The sequence below is a fragment of the Alligator mississippiensis genome, chromosome 8 (genome assembly GCF_030867095.1).
Source record: "Alligator mississippiensis isolate rAllMis1 chromosome 8, rAllMis1, whole genome shotgun sequence".
Lineage (NCBI taxonomy): Eukaryota > Metazoa > Chordata > Crocodylia > Alligatoridae > Alligator > Alligator mississippiensis.
Genome location: NC_081831.1, coordinates 20,726,749 through 20,752,796, shown reverse-complemented (window position 1 = coordinate 20,752,796; position 26,048 = coordinate 20,726,749). Strand labels below are relative to the sequence as shown.

Sequence of the window (26,048 nt, the reverse complement as noted above, 5' to 3'; positions counted from 1 at the left end):
ATGATCCAGCCAGTTTTCTATCCACCTTACAGTCCATTTATCCAGCCCATACTTCCATAGCTTTCCTGCAACACTATTGTGGGAAACCATATCAAAAGCCTTGATGAAGTTAAGGTATATCAGATCCACTGATCTCCCTACATCGACAGAGCCAGTCATCTCATCATAGAAGACAATCAGGTTGGTCAGCCATGATTTGCCCTTAGTGAATCCATGCTGACTGTTCCTAATCACTTTTTTCTCCTCCGAGTGCTTAGAAATGGATTCCTTGAGGATCTGCTCCATGATTTTCTCAGGGAATGAGGTGAGGCTGACTGGTCTGTAGTTCCCTGGATCTTCCTTCTTTCTTTTCTTAAAGATGGGCTCTATATTTGCCCTTATAGGGTACATCCCCACAAGCACATGTGTGGTTTGTGTCACCTTAAAAGCCGTTTGAGGTGCTCCAAGCCGCATGTGGTGCATGTGCACCCATGCACTGCTAATTAGCAGCGTGGGGGGGGCGGGCGGGGGGGTTGACACCAGGAGATCCCAGTGTCCAAAAAAACCCACCACTAAAAAAATGTGGGGCAGTGCACACAGCAGTAGTGTGCGTCACCAGGGACTGGAGCCTGGCCAGCTAGAGCCATGCTCTGTGCTAGAGTGCATGTGCAGGAGCATGCCACTGGATAAATAGTAGTGGCACAAATATGTGGCACAAATATGTGCCACTGATATTTGTCCCATAGAAAATATGTGCCCCTGAACATGTGCACTCATGGGGATACACTCATACAGTACAAATCCTGTTTTCCTAGACTCCTAATAATTTTTGTCGCTATTCACTGGACTTTCTCTAATTTGTCTGTGTCTTTCTTGAAGTGCAGTGCCCAAAACTGCACACAGTACTCTAAATGAGGCCTTGCCATTGCTGAATAGAAGAATTGCTTCTCTGCACTCGCAAGTGACACTTGCGTTATTTAATCCTGCGTGCTATCACCTTTCTTTGCAACAAGCACACGCTGTTGACTCATATTCGTCTTGGGGGTCAGTATAACCCCCAGGTCCTATTCCATAGTTCTAAAGCCTAGCCTGTCATTCCTCAGGTTGTTCTGTCTTTGTATATGTAATTGTTTTGTCCAAAGTGAAGAACTTTGCACTTGTCTTTATTGAATTTCATTCTATTAATTTTGGACCATTTTCCCAGTTTATTAAGGTCATTTTGAATCTTAATCCCATCCTCCAGTTGTCTGCAACTCCACCCAATTTAGTGCCACCCTGCACTCGACCCCATCCTTTAAAGCAGTTAGGCTTCTTTACAGGGATATAGGTTGTAGCCATGTTGGTCTAGGATATAGACAGACAAGGTTCTTTGGGCAAATCTGATATCTTTTATAAGGCCAACTCAAATAATTGGAAAAATTCTTCTTAGCAAGCTTTCATGTACTAATACCCTTTGTCAGGCTGAGAAAGCGTCTGCACAAACCAACTGCAGATGCTTCCTCAGCCTGACAAAGGGTATATCTGAAAGCTTGCAAAGAAGAATTTTTCCATCTATTTTTAGTTGGTTGAATAAAAAAGACCAGATTTACCCAAAAAACCTTAGGCTTCCTTAAAGACATACAAAAAACTAGAACTCTTGGTTCCAGAATGACACCTTTTATTTGACCAACTGGAAAATGGTAAGAAAATTGTCCTTTTCTGCAAGCTTTCAGGATCAAAGTCCCTTTGTCAGGCTCTGGGGAAAGTGTAGATGGTACAAGATGGTAAAAAGTCCCCATAGGTAGGAAATAAACTTTATTTTTGCACAGAGGGAGCTGAAGATGGAAGGCTGTCCCTCTGGGTCCATGAGTGTCTTTGTGAGCTGTGCTGAGTAGCTCTTTGATGTGTTGATCAGGTAGAATTCCTTCCCTGGAGGTGTCAGATGGCAGGCAGGGAGGCAAAAAAACTTCCTTGTTGTTCTGCAATGAAGTTTAAAATCCAAAATTGGCTAAAATTCGGCATCTTCCATGTTTCAAGGGTATACTTGGTGGCTGTGTTGGTCTGAGACAAAAAGACATACAAAAAACTAGAACTCTTGGTTCCAAAATGATACCTTTTATTAGACCAACTGGAAAATGGTAAGAAAATTGTCCTTTTCTGCAAGCTTTCAGGATCAAAGTCCCTTTGTCAGGCTCTGGGAAAAGTGTCGATGGTACAAGCCTTCCTTAGGCATTTTGGGAGCTTCCAGTGAAAGCACTAAGCTTAATTTTTTAAATTATTTTTACAATATTGAGAAGGCATTGTCCCAATTTCAGCAAAACACTCCAGCCCATGACTCTTCAAATAGCCCTTGCAGATATAAGAAACTTTAATGGAATTTAAGCACCTGCTTAAAGTTAAGCAGGGGATTATATGATACTCTGAATAAGGTTGGGTTGCTGAACCATGGCTGTAACAGAATATTTCTGTGGCTCAACACGGATACCTAGACATGTTCTAATCTTTTCAAGACAGGTATGGATTCACGACTGGACCTCAGTCCTGTGCTTCCTTTTGTACATGTGCTCTAGTTAAAAGTTATTTCTAATTAAATATAATCCTTGTATGTCATTAGCAAGGAACAAAACCAAATATTGGAAAAAATGCAATCCCCTTTTCTCTCCAGATCCACCAGTGCTCCACTGATGTATATTTTGAAATGTGTGTGTAATATATACTCTCCAGAATTATGAGAACTGCAAATAACACACTGTGGTTTTGTATTAATCTTTATTTATCTAAAGCTTTCAGTGCTTGCTTTCTTCATTGAATATCCTGCACCTCTGTGTATCTTTCCCTGGAAGTGTCCCAGTGTCTGTGCCACTTCTGTTTCTTTGCATATTAACTGAGCTTAGGGCAAAATATTGCTCTCTGATCTTCATAGCAGATCTTATTTCTGACTTCTTTCTCTTCCTGGTTACAATTCAGGATATCTTCCCAACACGTCACAGCAGTTAAGCACAAACTTGGCTTCAGTGAAATTTAAGCATCCGCGTAAAGGTATTCTGAATCAGAACCACTATGTTACAGACTGTTGTGCATGAAAGGAAAGTAAAATCTTAGAGTACAGGGCATTAGCCTTCGAGGCAGGAGTGAAAGCCATTTCCACTTGAAAAAACATGACTTGAGGGAAAGTTGGGTAATTGTTACCATCCACACTCAAGTCTGAGAACCCTTGTCATGTATCGTAGCTCTCTTGCTGTGACACAGCCTTAAACTCCAGGTCGCAAAAGCCAACCTACACATTTAAGAAAGCAAGCAAGCTCATCTACACTTGGTAATAACATCACAATATGATCATATTAAAACTAAAAATTCACTTAAGCCACAGATGTATTAAAACTTCAGGGAAGTCAGCAATTTTGCATATTGTTCCCACCCTACCTCCCTTCTGGTATGATTTTTTTTCCTTTCTAACTTTAAGCTCTTCAGATGGGGTTGGGTCCTTCTGGAACTGCACTTCTGACAGATGGTCATTTCATTCCCCCACCTCCTAGGCCTGGAAATCCCTTTACTTCTTTGTGAATAAAGGGAGTGCAAGTCAACACGTTAATAATTTCTCATCCTAGGTCCCCAGCATAAATTGAGAACACCATGCCATATTTGAGCTGTGTTTGTGTTCTTCTGCAAAGCTTTCCTTTCTTCTCAGACAATACAGTCTTGGATTTTCAGACATTTTTGAGATACTGTCTTACATCTCATGTCAAATTTAAAACAGACACAGCTTAGAGGAGGGGAAGGAGAAGGAACAAGAGAGGGCCTTTGACATTCTTCAAAAAGGCTGCAACGACATCTGGACATAAACAAGGCATCATCTGACTGGAACAACTGACCTCCGGTGCAATTCCCAGTGTTGTTCTGACATGTCCGGTTGGCTTCCCCAGTGAAACCTCCAAAGCCTGAGTATGCCCAGTTACATCAGAAATATTTCCAGATCCCCTGCCTTGTGATCATATCTCAGTAGAGCAGCCAGGCACACGTGCAGAAAGGCTGCACTTCCACAGATGCTTTCTCTGTAATAGCATCAGCATTTGGCTTCAAGAATTAGCTTGTTTTGCACAACATAACTTAAGCAGAACCCAAAACAACAGTCGCCCAAGAACAAATATGGTAGAGAGAGAATCAACGGAAAGTTGATCCAAACTGAATAGAAAGATTCTTTGCCCACATTTTTTTTTAAGAATCAAGGATCATGGTTGAGTAGGAAGAGTAGAGAATGGCTGATCTGAACAATTACAGGGCCAATGGTGTAATGATATTCTATGTCCAAAGCACCTCTGAAAAGAAAAAGAATTGAAACAGAAACTATTGGTAAAATCCTGGCTCAACTGAAGTCAGTGGAAGATTTGTTTTTGAATTCAGAGAGGGAGACATTTCTCCCTATGTATATGAAGAGACATGTGTAAATGTGCTTTGGCAATAGGTCTTCTGATCCTCATTCCCTCATGAATCTTGAAAAACTTCCCTGTAATCATTATACACTAAAACCTCACTGTTTTGCCCAGCAGTGTTACTAGAGTTGCATCTACTGGATGCTTATTAATTACACTTGTGTGATATGCAAACAGAATTATTGATAACCATAGGGACTGAAGTACTCATACATAACACCTGCATAATAGCAGCAGTAAAACCCAAACACTTTAAGTTTAGCATCAGTGAGAATTCTTCTAAGCTTTACATTATTGAAACTTCAGTAATACAGTGATCTCTAGTTACAGATTATATTGAAGCTGTGGGCAGTTCAATATAAGGCAGAGAAGTTCCAGGCTCTTGGGTGTGGGGTTTGTTTCAAAGCCCTATAATTATTCCATTGTTTGCATCTCCAAAGACTGGACTTAATTACAGTTGCTCAAAGCCCTTTCTGGATTAATCCAACTTCTTGCTTAATAGAGGCATTGTTAAGTCTCTCTGGTATAAGAAATGAGCTGCAAAGTTAGAAATAATTAGCTAAAAAGCCACTGATGCTGCTGCTAAAACTACTGGATTCCCTGAGTTCCTGTTCCATGAACAGGAAATTAGAAAGGACACTGAGGAGCAGCACACTCGCAGGTGCACTTTGCAATGGAATGGAGTTATTTGCCTCTACCTGATCAGAAAATGTATTCGTTTTTGCCAGCTGGAAACCTTTGGATCTCTTAAGTACTAAAGGACACACAGACAAACGCAGGGGATACGATGTAAACATGAAGAAAACAACAGTAAATTCTGCTCACAATACCATAATAGCTCAACATTTCTTCTGAAGTGATCAACAGTGCGCTAGTAGTTAACCACATCACTACAGTATAGAAAGTCACTACTAGGTTTCAGAATTAACACAGAGAGGTCACATGACTTCTGCTGCAAGTTCCTTTTCCAGGTAGCAGTTCTGGTTGGAAAGAAAAATGTCTAAGATCACCAAGGGGTGTTAAGACATGCACATTTCCATGAGCATTTGCTTTCCACAGTTCGTACCACAACATCCATGTGCTGCCTCTGCGGGAAACTCTGAAGGAAGAGCTATCTGCTTCTCCAGCAGTGAATCACCCATTAGGAGCAAGCATATAATCAAGTGGTGTAAATCTCCCCTCCCTGCAGCAGCCCACATGTGTCTAGTTCTCAAACTGAAACTATCTACACCAGATTAGGGTAACATTTTCCTGACAAATCTCCAAATCAAGTGGCATTTCTCCTTTATATGCATAAGTGGCACTTACATAGCTGTGTAAATGCAATTTTTGCCACTTATGTGCAGTTTGGCTTCCATTTGCCTTTGCAGAACCATGCTTTCCTGTAGTACCCATTTGAATATGCTCAGAAGGCTGTACTATGTCTTTGAAGGCTCTGGGGAGAAGAGGAATGCCTAGGCGCACGCACAACTCCATGGAAGTTCCTGAAGATGTAGCAGGAGGAAAGTTGCAAATAGTGACTTTCTGACAGGGCAGGAGTGGCAGACCCTCTCACTTTTTAGTCTAGTAGCCTGGTGGTTAGGGGATCTGCCCAAATAGGACACCTGGGGGGGTTGAGTTTGCATTGCTCACCGGGAAGGAGTGTGTGTTAGCACCTTTGAAGAGAGCAGGTCCTAGCACTTGTTTCTATTCCTCATAGTTTCTATGCACATTGTATGTAATAGTTATTGGATAAGATGCATAAAGAATAGCGAGATAATTTCTTCCTTACTGGGAGCAGAGGTCAGGGCCCATTTCTTTCCAGAGCAGTGTCCAATCCATCTTGCTGACTTACAGTTTCCCTCTTTGTTTGCTTCTTCCTGGCCGCACATATCTTCCCTTCCTGATTCCTCAGCAGTCCAGCTTCAAGAGGGTTAGACTAGAATGAGCTGGCTAATATGTAATCCCTAGTCTGCTAGTTAGAACATTTTGCTTGGAAGTAGGAGATCCAGGTTCAAATCATCCCTGGATGAAGAGGAACCAGAATCTGGATCTTCTGCTTCCTGGGCAAATGCCATAACTACTAGAATGCAAAATGCTAGTGCTGCCCTCCTTCCCCACTTCAAGAAATGGAATCCAATATCTGCATAAGTGCCACTTAGTTGCATGGAGGTAAATAAGGTTTGGCCCTTCCTCTTTTGAGGTGTTGCTTCACATCTGCAAAAAAGGTTCCAAGGTGTTACATCTTCTGGAAAGCAAGGGGCAAAGTTTTAAGGCTACAGTCAAATTTCACATGAATGCCCTCTCCTCTCCCTCCCCACTCCCAGTTGTAGGTTTAGGTAGTAATAATATGGATTTCAAATGGTTTTGTGCATCTTTGATCCCAAGATAGACAAACTCCGTAGAATCAGCGTTAACTGATGCATGAGTTACTGAACACGGTATTCCGGAGGAATTTGGCTCACTGTCTCGGAAAAGCTACTGTCATTTCAGGTTGAAAACTGAAATTTATATTCTGCAGGAAGGTCAGACATAATGAAATTTACTTTTGTTCCAAGATGGAGGGAAAAGCTAAACTTCTGAAATTTCTCGTTAAACAAAAATTCTGACAAATTTTGTTTGGGAACTATTGAAATATTTCCTTAGATAATGCTGACACTTCTTATATAAGCATTATATAGTACATAATATTAAATATATGTATACATTTAATATTAAAGTCAAATGAAACGCTTTAACAGTTTCAGAAAAAAGCAAAAACCCAACATTATTCATTTATTATAAACATGTCCCCATTCAAAGTTTGATTTAAACAAAACTGTATTTTCTAATGGAAAACTATTTTGTCAAAGTGTTCTGATCATCACTACTTCCAGATTCCATATGAATGGCAGACTGAGAAGGGGAGCACACAATGGATCTGATTCCAGAAAAGAAATTAAGAATATGCTTAACTTTTAGCATGCCTTTAATCCTTTAATAGTTGGCTGGAAAAGGGCATAAATTAAGCACAGACAAGCATGTTTCCTGAACAGAGAAAACTTCCTGAATCATTATTTTAAACAGCTTACTGCAACTGAATATATACTTTTCAAACCTTAATTCAACATTTTCATTGAGATTTTATTCTCCACTGTAAAACACAATGCCCATCTTTCAAACTCTAGGGTTTTATATCTAGAAGGTCTGAAAGTCAGGATGTTATCATTTCAGATATGATGTAATGAAGAAAGCCAAACTGTACCATGCAATCAAGCTTTTTTATCCCATGAAACTGAGTTTGTATCATTCTCAGAGCATTCTCTTAAGCAGGAAAATGGTGATTCTCAAATATTGAAAGTCCTTTCAGTCTCCCAGCCCCAGGAGAACTGGATACCTTCTCAGAAATGTCAAACTCAACAAGAGATAATCCTGGAGATTTGTCCTCCTGTTTATCTTTCAACACATGCATGTGTGGAGATTAGTGGCTGAGAATACCCATGATGAAAATTCAAGGATGGAAAAATATTTGCATTTTTGTCATGGCCATTTGGTGACCTGCCATGAGCTAGACAAATCCTAACAAGTTCTAACACTTCCTAAGAGAATTTCTCTCTCTCATACTCTTATTCACAGTCCTGATTTTTTTATTCAAAAACTTGAAAATCCACTTTAATCTCAGATAAAGCATAAAAGCACAACAGTTCCTATACTCAAACAGACATATGGCCTGTCAAAATCCAGAACCCTGGGTACAGTGGGTGCTTCAGAGGAAGATAGAAAATGCCACAACAGACAATAGCATGACTTCAGGGAACTTTCTTCTTTTCCAGACCTGAAGAAGGGCCTTGAAGAAAGGTATCTTTCTCGACTAAAATAAAAATGTAGCCAACCCCCCCCCCATGTTTCTCCCATATTTCCTGGACAACAAGACTCGAGGGTTCATCATTGCAGTCAGTCAGTAGTTGGCTTGTGTCCTAAAACAGGAGTGTTTATGTCCCATATATATTTTAATCCTAGCAAGTGTAACTACAGTACAGAAATTCTTATTCATAGGACTGCTGCTGGGCCTTTGCTACAGTATTTTTCAGCCATGAGTTCTACCTGTTAGTTATGTGCAGTATAAGATAGCATTTCCATTCATCCTTTGGCATTTATGAATTGTTCAGCTTGTTAGCCAAGTGTGGAGCCACTTCCTTTTTCTACTGCTGACCATGGTTCTCTATAATATCCATCTTCTCTGGGCTGCACAGCTCTTCTCTTGATTTCTTGGTAATCTGGGGAGTAAGAAGGGAGGAAGCGGCTTCCAACTGCTGGTCTTTACAGAGCACTTCAGGCACAGCTATTCCTAAATCATCCCTGCCTGATGCTTGTCCAATCTCTTCTTGAAAAATTCCCTAGGATGGAGGTTCCTCTACTTCCCTCAGCAGTCTGTTCCACTGCCGCACTCTTCTAACAATGAAGACATTTTTCCTGCTGTCCAATATAAACCTACTTCGCTGCAAATTCCAGCTATTGCTATAGATCCTACTCTGTGCAGCAACAGAGAAAAAGGTGTTCTCCTCCTTATTTATGGCAGCTCTTCAGATATTTGAAAAACTGCTATCATGTCACCTCTTATTGCCTTTTCCACAAGCTGAACATAAGTATTTCTTTCAAATGCTCTTCATACAGTTTGCCTTCCAAGCCTTTTATCATTTTTGTTACCTGCTTCTGGACCCTTTTCTCTACATCATTTTAAAATGCAGAGCCCCAAACTGCACAAAATACTCCTGAGGAGGCCTAATTAGTGCCAAGTAAAGCGGTACTGTCACCTGCTGTGTCTAGAAAACATGACTTAAAAGGAAAGGTTAGAAGAACTGTGATTATTTAGTCTGAAAAGAGAAGATTGAAGGGGGATTTGATAACAGTCTTCAAATAAATGAAGAATGCTTATAAAGAAGATGGTGATAGACTGTTCTCTGACTATGGGATAGGACAAGAAGTAACTGTCCAAAATTGCAAGGGAAATTTAGTTTAGATATCAGGAAGAGTTTTCATACTATATGAGTGACTTAGCACTAGACCAGGTTACTTAGCAAGGTTATGAAATCTCCATCCTTGAAAGTGTTTAAGAACAGATTAGAAAAACAGTTAAGTGAGATGGTTTAGACAGGGATGATTCTGCCTTAAGGAAGGGTTAGACTAAATGGAGCCATTGATAGTGACCTTTCATATATAAAATTTGCGTGAGCAAAGTATAATAATGTGTAACAATGCTGAGAGCCTCAGGAGGAAAAGATAACAGCAAGCAGCAAGTTACATTATACTTGATATGTCTGTAAAAACTATTCAGGGCAATTTTGAGCTTGATGTGCAAAGGTATTGTAGTGTGAAAGGGAGGTGATGTTCCCATTTATTGATATGGGGCAGAATTTTATTTTTCCTGTGTATCTAAGTGGCCATGTACAAGACATTCTTGCCACTTAAAGACAGTTTGCTATTTCCACTACACTATTTCCACTACACTGTGTATGTGTAAGCTTGCACATGTACAGTGAGCATGCACATTTAGCTATACACTGGCCAGGCAGGTCCATAACTGCATATATGCGCCCATTCTGGATGCATGTCTCTACCTCAGTCCCCAAAACACAGCCAGCCAAAAACCCATCGCTAGCAGGTGTTAGCCTCTGGAGGAGGAGAGGATCCTCCATGGTTTAGGGTACTTGCTCATGAAGCCAGGGCCCTGGTTTCTAGGCCACCTTCATTTAGAGAGGGTTTGAAGCTGTCTCTCTCTGACTTGTCAACACAGTGCTATATGCACAATGCACCATTCCACAGATTAGACAGTTTCCACTTATGCATGCAGGACAGGCTCATGTCCAAAACAAACCACACTGGGGACAGCAATATGGGGCATTTGCTGTTTATTTATGTATTAGATTTATTTTCTGCCCTCCCCAGAAAAGGCTTAGGGAGGCTTATAATAAAAGCTAAGATAAATTATAAAAAAACCCCAAATATTAAAATAGAATAATATGTAATAAACAACAAATTCCTCCAACAGTGCCCCCCAAATTAGCTCCTCCTACTAAAAGCCTGCCCAGAAGAAAAGTTCTTGTAGGGGCCTGGATCCGATGATCTGTAAGGTCCCTTCCTGCCCCTAACAAGTATGAAACTATGAAACACTTTTTGAAGATGTCCAGGATCAGGCTTCCAGTGGGAGGAAAAAAAAAAGGTTCAAACCAAAAACTTTTCCAAACCAAACCAAAACAAACAAAAAACCCCAAAACAGTCTTTTCAGATTTTTCAGTGGAAAATGTATATCTTCTTTGGAAAAGAACAAAAAATACAACAATAACAATAAATATTTTCTAACAAACACTACTGAAAGCAGATACCTTCAGGAGAGATCTCCTCTGTCATCCTGACACACATCTTCCAAATGATGATTTTGTTTTCCTATGGACCTGAGAAAAAGTGAGAAGGGGCATTGTCTTGTATCCCAACTTTCACACAGAAGGAAGCACTGTGCCTCCTTCCCCTAACTTCCCAAGTGGAGAAAAGGCTTTTGGAAGAATGGAGGACTGCAGTACACAGCCTTACCTTTATTCTTATCTATCACCATCACTGTCCTGTGGGGCCCCTCACCAGCTGGAAAACTGCTCAGCTGTAGGCAGAAATGGCTCTGTGGGCAGCTGGCAGCAGAGACAAGGTGGCTTCCCTACCCCAGTATGCCCTTATTCCAATTCAGGGGAGAAGTTAAGGGTTCAGGAAACTGAAAGTGGAAGAACATGGAAACCAGAGAAATTGGATAAAGATAAAAGGAATTTGGGAGAAAGGGAGAAGAGGCATGGGGAATGTGAGGTCAACGCTGGGTCCCAAGGAGAGGGCAGAGGGACGGTGACAAGGAAAAAAGGGAAGCAAATGGGGAGCCGAGGCATGGGGAACTTGAAAGAGAAACGAGAAGCTGGGAAGTGGAGGTGTGAAGGGGGAAAGAGAAGCCAGAGGGAGGACAAGAGGTTCTTGTAAGAAAACCAAGAGAGACTGCAGCAGCCCATATCTGCAAAGCAGCTCCGTGCCTTGTTTTGTGATCCCCTCAACTTCAATACAAAATGACTCCCTTGACTGTTATACAAGTGGAGAGAAGCCGTTTAGTATCTTGCAAAAGTGTGGATGCATAAAGCAGGGCTATCAGAGTAAAGAGGACCAGCAATTCTGCTTTTGTCTTTGTGCCATGGCTGCGAGGGGCTTTTCCAGGCTGCTGGTGTAACTTGCTGCCCCAAAAGAGATGCAAGGGCAGAGTTCTCTATACACTTATGTTCAGGACACTCTTGGGAAATACTTAGCTCTTAGAGTCTGGTGAAGAGATAACTGGGCTGGAGAGACAAGGTATGAAGTCTTGATGGCAATCCACTGGCCAAGGGGGTTTGACTATGAGGGAGGGATGAAAATTCATTACAGAGACATGAGGATTATAGCTAGGAATTATAATAATGGTAGTAAAAGTGTCTACTTTTTGGTTGGGTCCTCTGGAGGCCCCAGGAAAATATCAGGTACTCATTGTGCTGGGTATTGTGCAGATATATAGCTAGAGTCCAACATTTATACTGCAAATAGATGAAACAGACACTGGTTGGGAATAGGATGAAACTGAGAAAAGGAAGGTTTAGGCTGGACTCCAGGGCTAGGGACAGAAATTACACATAAACCAGTACAAGTGATCAGAAACTGGTTCAAATCTGTAACACAACAGAAGTTCAGTGCACTTAAACCACTTTCAAAATGACTGAAACTTGTTTAAGATAAACTGGATGGATATAATATAAGACTTAACTTATTTAGGTTAAATTGGTTTATTGAACTTCTGTCCCAGATTCCCTCCAGATTCAAGTTAACTCACAGTCCCATGGCATCCCAGGGTGCTTTGCTTTAGCACCCCTGGCTTCTGGCATGAACAATGGCAGGCATGTGGCTGCATTTCCTGAATCAAAAGTGAATGTCTGTTCACTTGCTTGTTGGTTCAATCTACGCATCTTAAATTAACCTGTGAAGATTGAATGATTCAGTTTTGGGCTTTTTGACTGTGTCAAAACATCCTGACTTATCCCAGGACAAACTTCCTGACTGTGTGAGTTAACAGGCTATGAGGTTGCTCCCCTGGACAATGTCAGAAACTCTAGCACTTGACATAACACTGGGGAGATCCACTGGACAAATCGTCAGTGAAAACTTCTCTGGAGCCACATGTGCCATATGTGGCAACCACTCTTGGGCTGCACTGTACATGGCGGCCACTCCACTGCTCTGGGGCTGCGCTGCATGGGGCAGCCACTCTGGGACCCACCACTGGATCCAGCAAGGTGCTGACACATGCTGGAGTGGGTGCTGTGTGTGGTGTGGTCCCAAAGTAGGCACTATGTGCAGCGTGTGGGGCCATCTGATATGCCCCACATGCTACCTATGAATCAACTCCCAGACCCACAGAAAGCATTGGGAGGCTGAATGATAGGGCACCGTGAGCTGGATATGAGCCATGGGCCATATCTTTGACACCCATGCATTAGAGGTTACATACCACACTGAGCTTCAGAAATAAGCATGAAGGAAGTACTGAATACAAGGGCTGTCAGTTTGCTAAGTAAACTGAGCAATTTAATGCTAAACTGGCTAGGGCAATGGAGAGAAGCACCATGCTTGGAGTGGTTACAGAACATAAGAAAAGGGAGTCACAGTGCATATGAAAGAGCAGAGCATATCAGGAGACCTGCTCTGTCCCTGACAGTGTGATAGAGTCCTGCCAGCCACAAAATGGTCCCAAATGGCCAGCTCTTATATGAGACAGCTAGAGGAACAAAGGAAGGCTCATTACATCTTCATTCCCATTGCATGTCTGGGCAGGGGCAGGCCACAACCTGACCCAAAATGTGCAACATTTAGAAAGCAGAGATATTAATACCTCTCTGAGACTGTAATCACCAAGAGCTGTTATAGTAACAGTCTCTGTTGCTTTTTACGAACAGCTGCAAAAATAAGATACGTTGTTGGAAATTAGGTTTGAGTATTTTCAAGTGCTGCATTTACATCCCTTTTCAAGCCCTTCACATCTCCCTAATCTGCACTTAAACCTCCATCCAGCTGGAATGGAACAGCAGGATGTACCAACAGGTACTTACAGCTGCATGCGATGGATAAGGGTATTTCCCTCCTACACCTGCAGTACCAGCTGCTGGGGATGAGCTAAAGGGAAAGTACTAACAGGAGGTTCTTATGTGAAACATGAAATAAATTTGTTGTTTCTGAAACCAAATTAATTCCACATACAGGTCCTCACAACAAGTGGGTGTCCAAGTATACCCTGAATTTGCCCACTTCTTTTATAACATTGACACTGGCCAGTAGCATGTCTATCATGACTTTGTAGTGTGTGCTAACAGAGCTGACACTGTGGATTCCTGTATTGCTGCCTTTCTCTGTCTTACCTGCTCCTGTTGCTCTGATTATGGAACCACTCTCTTACTCTTCTGGAATTCATAACTGCAACATCAAAAGATGGATATCCTCACAGCAGCATTTCAAGAATCCAGTTCTACCCAGTCTGCTCAGGTTGGGAGGCAAAGAAGTTTTATGCTAAAACTTCCCTGCTCAGTTTGCCACAACAAAGGAGTATGTTTGTCTTAAAAATATGCAATTATTTTAGATACTATCTCAGCAATTGGATTTCTGATTTGCCTAACACAGCAATGGCTATTCAAATCCACCGCTGTAAATTGCTGTCTTTGTTTCAGTTTGATGTGTTTGCTGGCTCTACTAATGCACAAGTGTTGAATTGGGCTGATTGCTGAGAAGGCGAAACCCTGTTGCAGGCATGGCTGCTTCTACCTTGTCCCTGCACATCTGGAATCATGCCCTGGACTAGTATAGGGGGTGCTATTGCCAACTGACATTGTACATTCTTTCCTCCCTCCCCTTTCTCCACCTCTGACCTCTTGTTGTGTGTTCCCCCCACAGAATGTGATTGCCATCCCGTGGGTGCAGCTGGCCAAACCTGTAATCAAACCACAGGTCAATGTCCCTGTAAAGATGGTGTGACTGGCATCACGTGCAATCGATGTGCCAAAGGCTACCAGCAAAGCCGATCTCCCATTGCCCCCTGCATAAGTATGTGGACCACTCTTTTTGAAGTCTGTACTATAGTGGAATTAACCAATAAAAAATCAACCTCAGCTACTAACGGTAGTGTTACAGGCTACCTTTAAACCATTCTAAAGGCACTTAAAACAGGAGCATCCATGGATTAAACAGTGGTAAACTGTGCTAGATAGCCTCTAAACATCTTAAAATTACACCAGTTTGGGCAAGGGTTATCTCTGAAGCGTTCTACCTCGCTTGAGCTTAGAATATTGTTAGTCTACTCCATGGAGATAAAGTGACTAATTTGCAGTCACCTAGCATCCCATGATGCACAGCTACCCCTGTACAACTTTCCCCCTCCCGAGCTGTATTGCCCAGGGGGTTGTACTTGCCCCAAGCCAACACCCCACCTGCCCTCAGTGGGTATGATCCCAGCCCACATGGCACCACACCGCTGACTTCTCATCCAGGTGCCAGGCATGTGGCCCTCCACTCAGAGGGCTAAGCCTTTGCCCTACATTTGGGCAGCATTCCCCTACCCAAGAGAAGTGGAGGTGAAGGGGGGGGTACAGCCTCTCTCTCCAGCCTTTCACATTTCTGGGGAGGTAACCAGGAAGGGGCTTCCTAGCACTGCATGTGGTGAGAACATGGAGCCCAGAAAGGCATGCTTTCCCAGGCGCCACACTCTCAGTGCGCTTAACCCCTGGGGTCTGCTCCCAGAGGAGGGATAAAGTCCTGGCTCCTGGCCATGCCCCGGCTCACCAGGCTCTCTAGTGGTAAGTCAAAATTTTGCAGGTCAGGTCACATTAAGCCTTAACCTGCAGCTGCTCTGAAACTGCTCTAACTTGAACACCACCCACAGGTTTAGAATGGTTTAAAGATGACTTGTAACATCATCCTGAGATTATAACAGGTTGAGTGATTACTAACACAAGGTTTCATATGTTCCATTACTAGTGCTCAACTGAAAATACATTTGTGAAATTTTAATTAGACTGCATGTAATAGGTGTCTGTATGCCTACTACATATACATTTTACATGCATCTCATTTGCTAGACTGGCTAGGTTATGTGAGTGTCATCTAAAACCTATTTCATCTAAAGACTGAGTAGTTTAAATGATTCATTTTGCTTTGAAGACCTTTCCCTAGCTCAGAGGGAGACCTGAATATATATTTCCTTTGCAATGCTATCTTAATCCTACTTAAATTGCTATGATGTTTTTCACTTCTTCCAGACCACATTGCTTTGTATTGTCAAGGTTCTTCAGCTGAAACCAGCTAATTACCTGGGTTCATTATTATCAGTTGCTGTCATCATATATTGAAAAAAGCCCCAGGTATGCCCACCCAATCGGTTAAATGGGACCTTCCACTCACACAATCTAGCCAGAGATATGGGACATTTGACTTTCTTATTTATCTTTTAACATTTGTTTGAGTTTTAAATACTGTTTAAAACAGCAGCAGCAAAACACCCTAGGTTGCAGCTTCCAATATTTCTTGTCACAATGCCTTCCTTTATAAAACTGTGCCCTCTTTTTATATCCCTATATAAACCAGCCCAGGGCAGATCAAAAACATCTGCACCAGTAGCCATGGCCCATTCTGTGTCTTTGTGAAATGTTAAATCTCCTTAACTGAACAGTTCCCTCTGCTGCCTGTTGTCTTTGCTGCTGCTGAATAGTTTTGTGCCTTCACGTGATATAGATTGTCAATTTACTCTATCTCTACCTCCCTTAAAAAAAACCAAATGACAAAATGATGGCTGTAAGAAGCAAAACAAAATAAAACAATAAAACTACAGCAGTCAGAGAAAGCAGTGGGGCTACCACTGCAGTAGAAGTAGCCTTTCTTGTCTGTGCTAACTTCCTGGTGTAAAGAAAAAGAAAGAAAGATGAAGGTTGAAAGAATCAAGTCTTTGTCCAGGACCCAGTCTATTTCAGCACTGGCCATTCCCAATGTCTTTTTGAGATGATGACTGTTTTTAAATATGGGGAGATGCCCCCTCTCTACTGCTTGTTACTGAATAAAACATGCATTCCATGGTGGATTTTGTTCACTTGAGATTCATTCTTCCTTGTGATGCAATGATACGGTAAAAGCTATAACCAGATGCTTGTTTCCCAAGATGGCATAATAATGACATTCCGGTTGCTTTGCAACAAGTATGCACAAAGGTTTATCGCTAACAATCCAGACTGCCATGGTAAATCAGACGGTAAGTAGCTCCTTGCATCACTTGCCCTACGGTTCATGGCACTCAATACAGACAGACAGAATTTCAGCATGATCATACAGGCATAGATTCAGCACTGCATGGATCATATTCATGCTCACAGAATCAGCCTGCTAAGAAGTCAGTCTGTTTCAGTGCCAGACTAAGAGAATAGTAGGCTTCCACCTAGTGTCTGGATGTCTGATTGTAAATACTTCATTTAATTTAAAGAACATGAAGGCACTCTCCTGTGGCAGGGATAGCAAGAATTATAGATCTGAAAGACTTTGAAACACTTCCATGATTAATCCCACTGAAAATTTATTACTGATTCTTTACAATTGTAAAATATTTTAAGGAACCCAGATTTTGAGGGAACTACATTTTGAATAATTTCAGAACCTAGGGCTGGTTATAAAGTCCTGCTCCACTATGCAATGACCAGTATTTTTATACATGCACACATATATAATAAATGATGACATTTTGCCAGCTGAGTCTCAATACCTGCCCACTCTACCTTTGCAGTAACTGTAATGAGAAAAAATACTTCTAGCATAAGTAGTAGGGCTGTGCGAAGCTTTGGTCCCTGATTCAACTCAGTGGAGAGTTGACCCGATTCGGTGGCTGAATCTCCGAATCCAAATCGAATCAGGAGACCCTTTAATCTCTCCAAATCTAATTGGAACCCTCTGAATCGAATCAGAGAGATTCAGAAAGATTCGGTAATTCAAACATAGACACAACTTTAAATGTTATTTCTACATACCTCTAGGTAGCAGGGGCTCATGAACACTGAGATGCTGGGGTGCATGGAACGTGGGGGGCGCTCCCCAGCACTCTCGGCAGCAGACCTGGGAGCGGAACCAAAGCACTTCCGGTCCACTTCCCGGTCTACCGGGGAGCACAGGGGGCACCTGGGATTCCCCTATGGCTGATCACTGAGCTGGGGTGGTATAGAGGGGTGGGGCCCAGCACGCTCCCCGGCAGACCCGGCAGTCGACTGGAAGTACTTCTGGGTTCGCCACTGAGCACATGGAGGGCCCCCCACACTCCTGTGGGATGCTCCATGCACCCCAGCATCACAGTGTTCACAAGCCGCAGTGGTACCTCAAGGTACTTAGAAAAAACATTTAAAGCTGTGTCTATGTCCAAATTGCTGATTCTCCAAATCAGCATCAAATCTTCAGATTTGGATTTGGCCAAATCAAATCACAGTCAGTGATCCGAATCAACAAATCGTATCACTGTCCCTGATTTGGGCCGAATCCGAATTGAATAGGGCCTGCTTCACACACCCCTAATAAGTAGACAAGTAGAATTTTGTCGGGGTAGTATTGTTGAAACAAGGGTGTTTCAGAAAGTAATGGCAACTTCAAAATAAAAACATTGTGTTTGCAGTGAGTGGGAAGCTGCACAGCAGCGGGGAACACTGATTGTCAAATGTACCCATTGTTTATGACTATGTAGAGAATTGCATATACAATAGTTTTATTTCAAAATTGTCATTCCTTTCTGAAACACCTTCATATAATACAATAGATGTGTGCTGAATGTATAAAGCCAAAACTGTTAATATGGAGAGATCTGCTTATATATATATATATATATATATATATATAAAACAGAACATATATATATATGTTCTCCTCACGGTTCTCTCTTTTTTTTTCAAATAGTACCACATTTGTATCCTTAAAAAATGCCAATCAGCCTACTGTAAAATTTTAATGTAGGGCAATATCTATGAAACATCCTCTCCAAGTCACAGACTCAGAGAGAGCAGGTATAGCATGATTAAGCCAAATTTCTGCACCTGTCCCACACGAGTGTGTTTAACTTTCTGATATCACTCTCTGATTTATCATTGCCTATAATTTTACCATCCCAAATCCTGGAGATTTCCATCTATGTAATTGCCCAGTCTGTGTGATAAATGACAATATACTCAGGGTATTGTTACATGTCTGCACAGGCGACAGTAACAGAAATGACCATATCATAAATATACCCTTGAACCTAAACATTAGCAGTGTATAGTGTGGTTTATATTTATTTCAAAAGGAGGCACACAAGTTCAGGGATAGCCAGATTTTAAGCCTTAATATATATTATATTCTCCTCTGAGTAAATCCAGCTCTCATAGTCACAAGACAGATTTTAACTGATACTCTGTATTCTCCTATATGGATTTCTAGTAATGTACAGAAATGTCAAAGCTTTGCTCTAAACAGAAAAGATTTCATTACAAGAGCTGTCCATGTGCCTTGAGAATCAATCATCTAATTTAAGTCAGGACCATTTACTGTATCCCATCTATAGTCCATCCTTGTGACAAATTCTCAGCTCCTATTTTATATCCACCTGGGCAGTGTGAGCAGCAGCCTCTGTATCCCATAAGATTGCTTTTGGTTCTCCAATGTAACATTTTGCTGCCTCACTCTGACATACGTAAAACTGTGAAAGCACCTGCCACATAGGTATAGTCAGTAAAATCAAGCATGACATGCAGTCCAGTCTCATTGAAGTGTGATACAATGTTCTCCCTCATTTTTTTCATTTTTCTCTTTCCCCCCGCACAGAGATTCCTGTTGCTCCACCCACCACTGCAGCTAGTAGCACGGAAGAGCCTGCAGGTATGTTGTCTTATTTCTTTTTAACCCAGCCCTGGCTGCATTCATGGAAAATCGATTTTGTAAAGGGGGGGCAAGAAAGCAGTTGCTTGGAGGGAATCATAAAATCATAGTTCTGGAAAGGACCTCAGTGATCATCTAGTCTAACCCCCTGTGGAAATTTAGGATAGATTATTCCTAAACCATTCCATATGTTTCTCCAGCTTCTTGAAATCCTCCAGTGCAGGAGATTCCACAACTTCTCTGAGCAGCTTGTTCCGCTGTCCCACTGATCTGACAGCAGGCGTTTTCCCTGAGACTTAATCTAAATCTGCTTTGCTGCAGTTTAAACATTTAAGTGTCATTTAAGATAATCATCTAGACTGACAAACGTTTTGGTGTAGAGGGGACTGAAGTTGGATCTCCACATATTCCTTTGGTTTTGTTATGTATACTGGGATAAGCTAACACCGGTTAAAGCTCAGAGTGTCTTTGCTCAATCTCCATAATCTCTGTGAAGATGTTCAGAGAGGTAGACTTTTCTAGGGCTTTGCACCAGGTGAACACACAGATAAAACTAAGAGACTTTTTTGAGGGTCTGTATTTATACACCCATAAATATGGTCTTCTACTTGAAGATGCCTAGTGCAGTACCTGCAACCGATGTGCCACATCAGTATGAACTAAGGATTGGGGATCAAGATTTACCTCCATGTTTACAAGTCTCTGCTTGTTTCACGGTGCCAGGGTCCCGGTTCAGTTGTTCTCCAGCAGGACTATAGGACTGGGCTCTTTCTAACCCTAATATAGAAAATGGAAGGGATTATTTGGGGAATCTATGATCAGTTTAGGAATTCTCTGGTTAATGTTAGGAAATTACTGCATCATCGAATGCCTAAATGTAGTTTGAATCAGCCACGAATCGACCAGGAATAATGGTTATTGCTTCAATTTTAATGGTCACTTCAGGACAATGGGATCCCTGAAACCTGACGCACTCAAGTTTAGCTGCAGGGAGGTTTGGAGTGCTGAAAGTCCCCAAGCATAACAAAGAAATTAAAATGTTGTTGCCAGCCTTTAATAGCCACAAAGGCAGGGTAAATCAAAAAAAAAAAGACTCATGGACATGCATCCAAAGCTTTGAAACAAGAAAGGGGAACAGGGTTTCATAGTGGGTTCATATGCTTTCATAGTGGGTTGGCAAGAGAGAGAGAGAGAGAGAGAGAGATAGTGTCTCTGCTGCAGAGGAAGTCATGAAGGTGTGTATTTGGGGGAGAGGGGAGCAGTTGTAGACTCCTTGGAGAATTCTTTCTCAAGGCCAAAAAACTCTCCAGAGAGGTGAGGAAACTGAGGCATGGAAATGGATAATGGCATGTTTCTACTTTTTTCCTATGAAACATAAGTAGATAATAACTTGTTTTAGGACTGTGTGCACAGTCTCTGGGTGTTATGTTTAATACCTATCATGTACCGAGGAAGCATTAAACTAGAAATCCAGATTGCCGATAAGGGTGGGGTCCTAGGAGATGGTATGGTTACTTGGGAATCTCGGGGGGAGGGGGGTCAGCAAAGGTCCTTGGAGCCTAGGGCAGCTGGCCCCCAGGGCCTCATTTCTAGGGCAGGGTAGCAGACAGAAACCCCATGCCCAGGAGATGCACCAAGTAAGAAACAGTGTTGTTGCTGATTTAGGCCAAGGTAAGTTTGAGAACACAGAGGTTCAAGGGATTGAACCAACTCAGCATCTGGTGAGTTTGTGGCTTAATCAAGGTTGTGACAAGATCCAAACATTCATGGGCAGGCAGGATGGAGACCTTCTCCTCTACAGCGAACTGATATTCATGACAGAGGGCCTTCTTCAACTCAGCCAAGGTTAGAAAAGACCCACCCTCCACTGTCAGATTAGCTGAGCCTTGCCTGGGATAGAGGGTTTGGATAATCCCCTGACATACATATGCACGCGCACATGCCTGCATGCATGTGTGTGTGTGTGTATGCATGTGTGCGTGTGTGTGGGTGGGTGGGTGCGTGGGTGTGGGTGCGTGCACACATGCACATTCATGCACGTGCACACAGGTGCACATATACCACTGGCTTTTTAGATGGAATAAAATCTGCTCAAAGAGATCACCATTTCAGGAGTAGTAAGAACCAGGGGAGAGTCACCATTAGCTCAGATACTAGGAGTCTCTGCTTTGGAGCAGGAATATCTGGACTCTTGCCACATCATTGCAATGGACTTCAAGGGGCTGTGAACTGTAGCCTGGTGATGATGACTGCCAACATTTTAGTTATCTGTGGTTTTTTTGCAATGTTTTCCAGATTTCTCAGGCCTCTATACAATATCTCACAACTAGGATAAGTCTAAATCTTTCTAAAAAAAGACCAGAGTCTGCTGTTGACATGAAAATCCTCTTTTTTTATCCCCCGTTTACTCCTTTATCCTATAACTGGAAACAAACATAAGCTGTATAAGTTCTGTTAGAGTCTCCCACCACTTTCGCTAACTTTATTCCAGATCAATTCCAATGACTCCCCAGGAGGCATGCCTGATTTACATGAGGATGAGATGAAAATAGGTTGCCCCATATCACAGATTTATTTTCCAGAGATTTCTACACAGTTTCCATGTTTTTTAACTTATCTCAACAGGTGACTGCAATGCAAGCAAGAGGCCCCTGGGAAAATGGACATGGTAGCTTATTATGTTTGGATGCTTGTAGATTCTTGCACTGTTTGAACAGTGCTCTCTCTGTACAGGTCTTGAGAAATGGAGGTTATTTACTTTTGTCTCAGCAATGTGGGAGGATTCATAAATTAGGGATTTTGTACTAAAAGTGATGGATGTCACCTTGAATTGAACTCAGAATTTCTCTTTATGCTCTATGGCAGGGCTTTTCACCCAGTGAACTTTCAGGCTGGTCACATTTGCTGCATACTTAGTAACTCTTCCCAGGGCAGTGAAACCTGGAAAGTGAATGGACAAGGTCTGTAGTCTGTAATGTCAAGGAAAGTTAAAGTCCACTCAGACTCTTAAGCCCCAACTCTGTTCTTCCTAAAGCACTATACTCACTGTAGCAACAACACTGTGTTTCAACTTGTCTTCAACCTCAGCTTGCCCTAAATAAGGGAAATCTATTGCTATTTCTATCTACTGCTGTTTAAGCAGTATCTGACAGCCTGAAGTTTTTATACTATTGTGTGCCTCATGAAGACTGTCCACTGAATAGTAAACTCATTTGTCCACAAAAGGGGTACGTACAAAACCAAACCCCTCAAAACTTAGATTTTTGATGAGTGCTTCCACTGACAGTAGATGAGTTTGATGGCTCTTACTATCATTTTAAGATTATTGATTTCATACATGAGATGAAGTCTCATAAGTGTTTCAACAATAAAAAATAAAGCATTAGTAACAGAGGTAGGCATGCAGACATTTGAAAACATTGGATGTTTGGTTTTTGTTCATATTTCACAAACATTAGTATAAACTTTTCTTTCTTCTACTGTAGTCATATCTTTCTTGTCTTATCCTCTTTTACTAAGGAAACTTCCCCCTTTCTGCCATAAGTGTTCTTGCAAATCATGATGTACTTCTCACCATTTTCTTCTCCAATCTGAAATCTCCTCCAGAAGCTTATTTCTAAGCCTCTCATTATATTTGCTTCTCTGTTATGAACACGCTCCAATTTGATAGCATCCGTTCTTGGGCAAAAGGCCCAATACTAAACACAGTTCTCTGACTTTCTTATCAGTGAATATGAAGTCAGAGAACTATGTTTAGTTTAGTGAATATCTCCCTTCCTGGGGTATGGAAGTTTTTACTAGAAATGTCACATGTTCCTAACAGAAGTGCCACATGGCTGATCATGGTTTCTGACAGCGGTCAAGTAGAATTCAGAACAAAAAAGAATTGCATTTTAAATTGACATTTCTATTTGCAGTTTATTTGCTTTGTAACCAATAACTGTGGTAGTCATTGCAGACAATTCTTGTTTAGAAAAAAGGAGCAACCCAAGTTTGGCCATAGATGAATCATCCTGCAGTTCAACACTGGTGAAAAAGGGATGGAGACAACAAAGAAATGGCTTTTACTGTTTAAGATCTCCAGATGGAAAGCATCTGTTTATTCTTGTATTCCTAAATATTAGCAAATGCTCCAGAATATTTCCCTATTTTCAGTATCATGCTGTGAAAGAATGAAGAAAGCTGGCCACTTGTAGAACTTGTGAAAGCACGTATTCTTTTTAAACTATTACAATATGAAGGTTGAATGCATTTCTGCCTGATAGCTGCTGCACAGCCTAGGACAGTGTTTTTCCAACTGCGTCCCACAGAACCCAGGGGATCATCATCATCATCATCTGTCATAGGTCATCAGGCGGTCTACAAAGAGATTGCAAGGCAAGCTAGGAGGCAGTGCACTGCCATTGCCAGGCTGGGGTGCTTGGCTCTGCATCAGTCTTTAGGATGGTGGTAGGTAAGCAGAAGTGACATGAAAAGGTTCTGTGATTTTAGAAACTCTGAAACCCACTAGCCTAGGAAAATCCAGCTATTGGGCTATAAGTGTCTTAGTAGCCTACAGGTGGGACATACCTGCAGCTACCTGCTTCAGTTGGAAAGCATCCATGCTGCTGTCAAATGAATGACCTACGCTCACACAGAACATACTGGCTGGTGTTGCTTCATGAAGCAAGTACTTCTAAGGAGCACACAACTGCTCTGTTGCTGAATGTACAGCATAGGATATAACATACATCCTAAGGGTTTCCATGACATGTTAATGGAAAACAGTAATATAATGGGTGCCAAGAAGAGCAGCATCTAAAGGGTTAATCTGCACATTCTCCAGAAAATTGTATACTATTGTGTTATATAGATCAAAAAATAGTAAAGTAATCCCAAGACTTTGCTCACGCTTCTCATGAAGGCTTCACTAGAGTGATAGAAACAAAGTAGAGTGCTTCCTGAATGCAATGGGCATCTCCTGAGTTGGCCATAAAATGTGAGGGAATAAACCCAGTTCTGTTTGAGGGACCCAAACGTATCTCTCAGAGGGCAGTGATGGGGCTAATCCTGGCTGTATACATCACTGTAAATTTAACATTAGCCCCATTAAGAGAAAGAGCAGGTTGCTTTTTGAATAATACCATGGCAGATTCAAGCACCTTAGTAAAAAAAAGAATTCAGGTCGTACCCTTGTTATTCAGACAGATGAATATTGAATTTGATGCTCACCAGAGTCTTATTTTAACAGTGACTTTCAGATTAAGTTAACAGTGTCTCCCAGCTCCAGGGAATATTATGGCTTTGATGTTATGCCTCAAGGGCCACTCAGCCTGTTCACAAGGCACAGCTGGGATTAAAGAGAGATAAATTCCTTATCAAAACACTTGTGTTTTTATCACAGCCTTGCCAGTAAATACAGACATACTAGGCACATCTACACGAGACACTAACTGCATAGCCTGATAATACTGCTTAGTAGCATGTCACAGCACAAACAGTGCTAATATGCTAGTACACAGTATTATTACCCGACTGTGCAATAGCGTCACTAAAAAGACATGTGCACAGTAATGCTGGTTACTGTGCATTGATTTAGTACTTGGTTATACAAATACTAAACTTAATGCACCATAACTACGGCACATTAATACATGTGTAGACACATCCTCTGGAGCCTAAAAGATGTAGACATGGATTTTCATAGCCAGTTCTGAGTGGGTTAGGACCAGGATGCCAGTCCTAAGAGAACATTGGTCATGGGAATGATTCTCACCATAAAGCACAGTGACAGTGTCAGTGTGTAAGGGTGAGGTGTAACCCCTTGATGTATTTTGTATAGTTCTCCAATTTTACCCTGACTTTTGTGGACTAACTCTGAATTTACATTGATATTTATTGAGTCATTATTGACTCCAAGATGAACATGGGCTGACAATGCGAGGTCACGGTCAGTAGGGCTAACTGTACCTTGTCATGCATCCACAGATGCATCTCAAGCAGGTTCAAGGAGGTGATCCTCCCCCTCTACACGACACTGGTCAGGCCGCAGTTGGAGTACTGTGTCCAGTTCTGAGCGCTGCACTTCAGGAGGGATGTGGACAGCATTGAGAGGGTCCAAAGGAGGGCTACCAGCATGATCGGGGGCAGCAGGGCAGACCCTACAAAGAGAGGCTATGGGACCTGAACCTGTTCAGCCTCCACAAGAGAAGGCTGAGGGGGGACCTGGTGGCCATCTATAAACTCACCAGGGGGGGGACCAGCAGGGTTTGGGAGAGACCTTGTTCCTCCTAGTGCCCCCTGGGGTAACAAGGAATAACAGCCACAAATTGTTAGAGAGTAGGTTTAGACTAGACATCAGGAGGCACTACTTCACAGTCAAGGCTGCTAGGATCTGGAACCAACTTCCAAGGGAAGTAGTGCTGGCTCCTGCCTTGGGGGTCTTTAAGAGGAGGCTTGCCGTCTACCTAGCTGGGGCCATTTGAGCCCGGTTTTCTCTCCTGCCCAGGGCAGGGGGTCAGACTTGATGATCTACAAGGTCCCTTCCAACCCTACTTCGATAAATCTATGAATCTATCATGTCAGGATAAATTATTTACTAGGACAGATTCACCTCTGTCTTATATCAGTTTTAAGCAGAGCATGGGGTCCACAAAGACAAAAGTATCACCAGAGAAGGACATGAGGTGACAACCTCTTCTAGGAGCCCACAGGAGACCAATGGAGAGTGCTGGCTGAGCCTGGGGCATGGTC

The 26,048-nt window shown here is 42.0% G+C and overlaps 1 protein-coding gene across 3 annotated transcripts in view; it reads left to right on the top strand.

Moving 5' to 3' along the window:
- Positions 1–26,048, top strand: part of NTN1 (netrin 1) — a 255,508-nt gene that overhangs the window by 145,804 nt on the left and 83,656 nt on the right. For 2 of the 3 annotated variants that reach the window (XM_014595984.3, XM_059732203.1), the window contains 2 exons: positions 14,340–14,489; positions 19,263–19,316. In XM_014595984.3, the coding sequence (XP_014451470.1) occupies positions 14,340–14,489; positions 19,263–19,316 (204 nt within the window). The remainder of the gene's footprint in view (positions 1–14,339; positions 14,490–19,262; positions 19,317–26,048) is intronic. The other variant, XM_019485722.2, reaches the window with a different exon arrangement.